Source organism: Staurois parvus, unplaced genomic scaffold (assembly GCF_062004578.1).
Source record: "Staurois parvus isolate SC_StPar_1 unplaced genomic scaffold, SC_StPar_1.0 ptg003039l, whole genome shotgun sequence".
Classification (NCBI taxonomy): Eukaryota; Metazoa; Chordata; class Amphibia; order Anura; family Ranidae; genus Staurois; species Staurois parvus.
The window spans coordinates 28,729-37,045 of NW_028320835.1; the positions used below are offsets into that span (position 1 = coordinate 28,729).

The following is an 8,317-nucleotide window of genomic DNA, read 5'->3' on the forward strand; positions in this document are numbered from 1 at the left end:
ATCTATATAGAGGAATCAGGACCTCCTTCCTCCTGCCGGTGACCCCTCTAGTGATATAAATATCTATATAGAGGAATCAGGACCTCCTTCCTCCTGCCGGTGACCCCTCTAGTGATATAAAGATCTATATAGAGGAATCAGGACCTCCTTCCTGCTGGTGACCCCTCTAGTGATAGATCTATATAGAAGAATTAGGACCTCCTTCCTCCTGCCGGTGACCCCTCTAGTGATAGAAAGATCTATATAGAAGAATCAGGACCTCCTTCCTCCTGCCGGTGACCCCTCTAGTGATAGGATCTATATAGAGGAATCAGGACCTCCTTCCTCCTGCCGGTGACCCCTCTAGTGATAGGATCTATATAGAGGAATCAGGACCTCCTTCCTCCTGCCGGTGACCCCTCTAGTGATAGGATCTATATAGAGGAATCAGGACCTCCTTTCTCGGAGCCTTGGGCTACACCACTAGTGTCTGTTCTCTGTTCTGCATGAACTCCATTTAGTAGCACATTCAGATATCTATCATTTAGCCAACTGCATATCTATTTCTAATTGGCCAGATTCTGAATACCAGGGAGTCCAATTAGGAGTGTTCCAGTAACATTGTTGTTTTTGTGTGTCCCGCCAGGGTGTGGTGGAGTTTTCCATGTGCTTGTTATTCGCCAAGTTGGTCAGTTACACCTTCCTCTTCTGGCTGCCCCTGTATATGGCAAATACTGGTGAGTACTACCTCTAGAAATACTCCATTTATGCGTTCCAAACACACAACGCCTGCCATGTAGACCCTCCATAGAACTCCTCCCCCTTCGCCATATAACTTCCCCTAATACACCTCATAACTCCTCCAATTACTGTACAGGACCAAGCCTGCTACTTGATAGAACTCCCATCTGTCCCTAGTGGCCCTTGTACCCCTCTATAGAGCTTCTCTGATATTACTTCTTGGAATCCTGACCATGGCTTCACATTTCCTCTCCTGCTACACCTTTCGGTGATGTAACGCTCTACATACCTCCTCCTACTTCCATGTGGCCCCTCCCACTGCTTGCATAACACTCCCACTGCATCCAACCTATTATCAGTCTCCCCATTTCTTGGTATGGTAACGGTTTCCGCCATCTTGTTCTCCCGGCAGGTGGGATGGACGCTCGTCATGCTGGTGACTTGTCCACTCTCTTCGATGTGGGTGGAATTTTTGGTGAGTTTGAAGTATGGAGTTTTTATTTGGGAATGTCAGAGGATGAGACAATCATAAGAGAGTCCAGGTAAAAGGTTTGGATGAGCAAAAGTAAAAAGGATAGAAGACGGTGCTGTTTGTGGAGAAACTGATGAGTAGATGGTGGGTAATAAAGGGTGGGATCGGTAAGAGACAAGATATCTGTAAAGTGTGATTGGTGAAGGAATCGGAGAAAAGGATAGGAAAGGGTGCGGGTATAGGACAGTATGGAGAATAGCAAAAGGTGTGGATTGTGAGGGGTGTGGAGAATAGCAAAGGGTGTGGTTTGTCAGGGGTGTGGAGAATAGCAAAGGGTGTAGTTTGTCAGGGGTGTGGAGAATAGCAAAGGGTGTGGTTTGTGAGGGGTGTGGAGAATAGGAAAGGTTATAATTGGTGAACGTATTGGAGGGTTTGGAGGGCAGTAAAGGTATTGGATAGTTGTAACATGTGTGGGTGGAGGAGGTATTGGAGGGTAGAAAATCAATGGCTGGTGTAGGGATTGTAGGTTAGTAATGAGTGTGGTGGATGGAGGGAACTGGAATAGAAGGATCGGAGGGTAGATGAGGGTGTCGTAGATCCAGGATACAGGTTGGGAGGGAACTGGAATTGAAGGATCGGAGGGTAGATGTGGGTGTCGTAGATCCAGGATACAGGTTGGGAGGGAACTGGAATAGAAGGATCGGAGGGTAGATGAGGGTGTCGTAGATCCAGGATACAGGTTGGGAGGTAACTGGAATTGAAGGATCGGAGGGTAGATGTGGGTGTCGTAGATCCAGGATACAGGTTGGGAGGGAACTGGAATTGAAGGATCGGAGGGTAGATGTGGGTGTCGTAGATCCAGGATACAGGTTGGGAGGGAACTGGAATAGAAGGATCGGAGGGTAGATGAGGGTGTCGTAGATCCAGGATACAGGTTGGGAGGGAACTGGAATTGAAGGATCGGAGGGTAGATGTGGGTGTCGTAGATCGAGGATACAGGTTGGGAGGTAACTGGAATTGAAGGATCGGAGGGTAGATGTGGGTGTCGTAGATCGAGGATACAGGTTGGGAAGTAACTGGAATAGAAGGATCGGAGGGTAGATGAGGGTGTCGTAGATCCAGGATACAGGTTGGGAGGTAACTGGAATAGAAGGATCGGAGGGTAGATGAGGGTGTCGTAGATCCAGGATACAGGTTGGGAGGGAACTGGAATTGAAGGATCGGAGGGTAGATGTGGGTGTCGTAGATCGAGGATACAGGTTGGGAGGGAACTGGAATTGAAGGATCGGAGGGTAGATGTGGGTGTCGTAGATCCAGGATACAGGTTGGGAGGTAACTGGAATAGAAGGATCGGAGGGTAGATGTGGGTGTCGTAGATCGAGGATACAGGTTGGGAGGTAACTGGAATAGAAGGATCGGAGGGTAGATGAGGGTGTCGTAGATCCAGGATACAGGTTGGGAGGGAACTGGAATTGAAGGATCGGAGGGTAGATGAGGGTGTCGTAGATCCAGGATACAGGTTGGGAGGTAACTGGAATAGAAGGATCGGAGGGTAGATGAGGGTGTCGTAGATCCAGGATACAGGTTGGGAGGTAACTGGAATAGAAGGATCGGAGGGTAGATGAGGGTGTCGTAGATCCAGGATACAGGTTGGGAGGGAACTGGAATTGAAGGATTGGAGGGTAGATGTGGGTGTCGTAGATCGAGGATACAGGTTGGGAGGGAACTGGAATTGAAGGATCGGAGGGTAGATGAGGGTGTCGTAGATCCAGGATACAGGTTGGGAGGTAACTGGAATAGAAGGATCGGAGGGTAGATGAGGGTGTCGTAGATCCAGGATACAGGTTGGGAGGGAACTGGAATTGAAGGATCGGAGGGTAGATGTGGGTGTCGTAGATCGAGGATACAGGTTGGGAGGGAACTGGAAATGAAGGATCGGAGGGTAGATGAGGGTGTCGTAGATCCAGGATACAGGTTGGGAGGTAACTGGAATAGAAGGATCGGAGGGTAGATGAGGGTGTCGTAGATCCAGGATACAGGTTGGGAGGGAACTGGAATTGAAGGATCGGAGGGTAGATGTGGGTGTCGTAGATCCAGGATACAGGTTGGGAGGGAACTGGAATTGAAGGATCGGAGGGTAGATGTGGGTGTCGTAGATCGAGGATACAGGTTGGGAGGGAACTGGAATTGAAGGATCGGAGGGTAGATGAGGGTGTCGTAGATCCAGGATACAGGTTGGGAGGTAACTGGAATAGAAGGATCGGAGGGTAGATGAGGGTGTCGTAGATCCAGGATACAGGTTGGGAGGGAACTGGAATTGAAGGATCAGAGGGTAGATGAGGGTGTCGTAGATCCAGGATACAGGTTGGGAGGGAACTGGAATAGAAGGATCGGAGGGTAGATGAGGGTGTCATTTATGGAGGGGAATGGAGGTGGAGGGATTGGTGAGTAGTAAAGGGTGAGGATGGAAGGAAGGACTGTGGCTATAAAGGGCAGGAAGAAGTTTGCAGGGGTTGGAAGGCAGAATGAGGGTAGTAAAGGTTGTTTCTGGCGTGAGAATGAAAAGATAGTAAAGGTTGTGATTGGTGGATGGATTGGAGGGCAGTAAAGCGCATGGTGGATGGAGAGAAGTGAAATGGTAGGACTGATGGGTAGTAAAGGATTTGAATGGTTCAGGGACTGATGGGTAGTATGGGATTTGAATGGTTCAGGGACTGGTGGGTAGTATGGGATTTGAATGGTTCAGGGACTGGTGGGTAGTATGGGATTTGAATGGTTCAGGGACTGGTGGGTAGTATGGGATTTGAATGGTTCAGAGACTGGTGGGTAGCAAGGGATTTGAATGGATCAGGGACTGGTAAGTAGTATGGGATTTGAATGGTTTAGGGACTGGTGGGTAGTAAAAGATTTGAATGGTTCAGGGACTGGTGGGTATTATGGGATTTGAATGGTTCAGGGACTGGTGGGTAGTATGGGATTTGAATGGTTCAGGGACTGATGGGTAGTAAAGGAAGTGACTGGTTCAGGGACTGGTGGGTAGTAAAGGGTCGAGGATGAGGAGCTCACCATGACACAATGACGATGGTCTTGTTTCATTTCTAGGTGGAATTATAGCCGGTGTAATCTCCGACAAATCTCACAAACGTGCCACAACCTGTGGAGTCATGCTGCTGTGTGCCGCCCCCACTGTGAGTACCGGCATCATCTACACATGGCCCTCGGGGACCAATAGATGGGAAGATACTGGGCGTCCAATAGGAGCTGATGTAGAAGGGAGGGTCATCCCTGGGAGAAGAGTGACCTTACCGATGACATCATAGTTCTATAAGACACAACTAGATACAGTCCGATGGGAGGGATATAATATAGAGGGATGGGGTCATCCTTGGAAGAGGAATGACATCACCGATGACATCACACAGTCCTATAAGACTTATCTAGATACAGTCCAATGGGAGGGATCTAATATAGAGAGGTAGGTGATCCCTGCAGAACAGTGACATCACTGATGACATCACACTGCTGTATGTCTCGCTGGTCGCCGTCTGTACATCCGTCTGATTCTTCTCTCCATTTGCAGCTCTATTTCTTCTCTGCGGTCAGCAAAACTGGTCCCGTGTTCACCGTGTGTGAGTATTGACGTTTGCCCCGACATCCCCGTCCTTTGTTTGCCCCAACATCCCCCTCCTCCTTCTCCTCTGTTTGCCTCGACCTCCTCATCCTCTTCGGTCCCATCTGGAGTAAGGACAAGTGTCCCGGTGGTGCTCTCATTCTATAACATGTTGGATGACCGCTGCAATGTGATTGGTGGTTCCAGGCACTGCAGACTCTCTCCTTGCCTCCATAGTACCATGTCTGCTCCTGTATGCCCCCAGTGTACTCCGTGAGCCATCCTGTGTGCTCCCCCCTGTATGCCCCCCTGTGCACTCTGTGTGCCCCCCTGTATGCCCCCCTGTGCACTCCGTGTGCCCCCCTGTATGCCCCCTGTGTACTGTGTGCCCCCCTGTATACCCCCCGTGTACTCTGCGTGCCCACCTGTAAGCCCCCCTGTGTGCCCCCCATGTATTCCGTGTGCCCACCACGGTCACTAACCGTCTGTGTTCCTTCCAGTGATGTTGCTGGTGTGCGGAGCGTTGGTGAATGGGCCGTACTCGCTGATCACAACCGCCGTGTCAGCTGACCTGGTGAGTCTTCCAATCATTCCCATGTCGTAGTTGTCCTCTCCTCGTACACCTGACCACCCGGTCACATGAGATGACTATCTGCCTGATGTGGGTGGAGAGCTTGGGGCGGCATGGCGGGTCAGAAGAAATCTCACCCCATACATCTACCTGTGAAATCTTCATTCCTGATCGGATCTCCTCCGAGGTCTTCCTGAACTAAAATCTCCTCCATCTCTTCACAGGGGACACACAAGTCATTGAAGGGGAATGCACACGCTCTGTCTACGGTGACGGCCATTATAGACGGCACTGGATCTGTAGGTGAGTCGCCAACTTTACCATTTCCTCCTACTGATCGCCCGGAATATCCCCCCCATCCAGGCATCCCTTCCACCATGTTCCCTTTCTGGCATCCTTCCATCACTGTGTCCGCCAATCCTTTTTTAAGCATCATGGTGTTCCCTTCTCCTCCATGGTGACTCTCTGTCCCCCTTCCTCTCCCTCCATGGTGACTCTCTGTCCCCCTTCTTCTCCCTCCATGCTAATTCTCTGTCCCCCTTCCTCTCCCTCCATGGTGACTCTCTGTCTCCCTTCTTCTCCCTCCATGGTGACTCTCTGTCCCCCTTCCTCTCCCTCCATGGTGACTCTCTGTCCCCCTTCTTCTCCCTCCATGGTGACTCTCTGTCCCCCTTCCTCTCCCTCCATGGTGACTCTCTGTCCCCCCTCTTCTCCCTCCATGGTGACTCTCTGTCCCCCTTCTTCTCCCTCCATGGTGACTCTCTGTCCCCCTTCTTCTCCCTCCATGGTGACTCTCTGTCCCCCCTCTTCTCCCTCCATGGTGACTCTCTGTCCCCCTTCCTCTCCCTCCATGGTGACTCTCTGTCCCTCTTATTCTCCCTCCATGGTGACTCTCTGTCCCCCTTCCTCTCCCTCCATGGTGACTCTCTGTCCCCCTTCCTCTCCCTCCATGGTGACTCTCTGTCCCCCTTCCTCTCCCTCCATGGTGACTCTCTGTCCCCCTTCCTCTCCCTCCATGGTGACTCTCTGTCCCCCTTCCTCTCCCTCCATGGTGACTCTCTGTCCCCCTTCTTCTCCCTCCATGGTGTCTCTCTGCCCCTCTTCCTCTTCCTCCATGGTGACTCTCCGTCCCTCTTCCTCTGCATCCCTCTTCCTCTCTGTCCCTCCTTCTCTCCGTCCCTCTTGACCTCCCTCCCTGGTGACCCTCTGTCCTTCTTCCTCTCCCTCCATGGTGACTCTCTATTCCTCCTGATCTCCCTCCATGGTGACCCTCTGTCCCTCTTCCTCTCCCTCCCTGGTGACCCTCTATCCCTCTTCCTCTCCCTCCCTGGTGACCCTCTATCCCTCTTCCTCTCCCTCCATGGTGACTCTCTATTCCTCCTGATCTCCCTCCATGGTGACTATTCCTCCTGATCTCCCTCCATGGTGACTCTGTCCCTCTTCCTCTCCCTCCATGGTGACCCTCTGTCCCTCTCCCTCCATGGTGACTCTCTGTCCCTCTTCCTCTCCCTCCATGGTGACTCTGTCCCTCTTCCTCTCCCTCCATGGTGACCCTCTGTCCCTCTCCCTCCATGGTGACCCTCTGTCCCTCTTCCTCTCCCTCCCTGGTGACCCTCTGTCCCTCTCCCTCCATGGTGACTCTCTGTCCCTCTTCCTCTCCCTCCATGGTGACTCTCTGTCCCTCTTCCTCTCCCTCCCTGGTGACCCTCTGTCCCTCTTCCTCTCCCTCCCTGGTGACCCCCTGTCCCTCTCTCTCCAGGTGCTGCTCTCGGCCCCCTGTTGGCAGGACTTCTGTCACCGTATGGTTGGCACAATGTCTTCTTCATGCTGATGATGAGCGATGCCTTTGCCTTGTTGGTGAGTATTGTCAGAATAATGGAGACCAGTATGAGCCTGGTCCAATCTCCTGTATAATTCCCATCCCCCGCTCTTCTCTATGACATCACATCTATAGTGCCCAGCATCTCCTGTCCTCTTGTACCGCCTGCCCTCCCCCCATACATATCATAGCACTGGCTGTGCCATCTGCTGATGTATGATGTCATCTCTGTCTGTGTTATGTTCCTATGACCTATCCCTCTACGATATGATGTCAGATCTCTCGCTGTGATGTCATGTTTCTCTTTTGCAGTGCTTGTTGCGTCTGATCAAGAAAGAACTAAATTGCAGGAGACCGGTGGGAGAAGAACAGACCGAGTAAGTGACATTCCAGGATCTGTTGCTGTGACCTCACAATGACGTCACTACCTCCTAGTATACGGCGGGTCTCTCTCATCGGTTTCTGTTGTATTTTCAGGTGGAAGGAACATTAGGAGGATCCTCATTGTCAGCGTGGAGATCCGGTTTTCCTCCTGCGGCTGTGTGCATACCTTGTAGACAATCCCGTCCTCCTCCCAATCGGACTCCAATGGGGAATCTTACATATAATGGACGTTTGGGGGGGGGGGGGGCTCGGACGTTGGTGGGTTCAGTGAACCTCAGAATTTTTTTTTTGTTCCTAAAATGCCTTTGGACTATGAGTAGGTGCTGGCTGTGCTACCTCAAAATTCGGCCAATCACAGGTCGGCACTCCGTTCTATGATTTAAATCCAGAGGAATCGGGAATTGTAATGTCTACACACGGCCTACAGAGCTCCATCCAATGAGGTGTTGGAGTCATTCCTGGTGGAGGAAGTGGCTGTAGCCCATTATAACCAACACTCGGCAATGCTAACAGCTGGATTCTGATAGGCTGGGAGTGTCTTTGGACCAGTGCATGCTGGGACTGGAATGTTCCATGGATGGAGTGTACCCAATGCCATGATTGTACTGTCTGGTGTCACTGAAGGTGAGGGAATGTTCCACACCCCATCATTCCATCCTCTGTACCCTGCAATGTACAGAGGGCGGGGCTCATCTTAGACTCCCCCCACTCAGTCCAGCTGTATAGGACTTTTTGTAGTTT

The 8,317-nt window shown here is 51.3% G+C and overlaps 1 protein-coding gene across 1 annotated transcript in view; it reads left to right on the plus strand.

Annotated features, from left to right (window-relative positions):
• Positions 1-7,835, plus strand: part of LOC149428683 (glucose-6-phosphate exchanger SLC37A1-like) — a 35,134-nt gene extending 27,299 nt beyond the window's left edge. Inside the window, exons 12-20 of the mRNA XM_089667117.1 lie at positions 626-716; positions 1,133-1,195; positions 4,295-4,380; positions 4,773-4,821; positions 5,303-5,376; positions 5,598-5,676; positions 7,133-7,230; positions 7,505-7,569; positions 7,670-7,835. Of these exons, the coding sequence (XP_089523243.1) occupies positions 626-716; positions 1,133-1,195; positions 4,295-4,380; positions 4,773-4,821; positions 5,303-5,376; positions 5,598-5,676; positions 7,133-7,230; positions 7,505-7,569; positions 7,670-7,685 (621 nt within the window). The 3' untranslated portion in view covers positions 7,686-7,835. The remainder of the gene's footprint in view (positions 1-625; positions 717-1,132; positions 1,196-4,294; positions 4,381-4,772; positions 4,822-5,302; positions 5,377-5,597; positions 5,677-7,132; positions 7,231-7,504; positions 7,570-7,669) is intronic.
• The last annotated feature ends 482 nt before the right edge of the window (positions 7,836-8,317 follow it).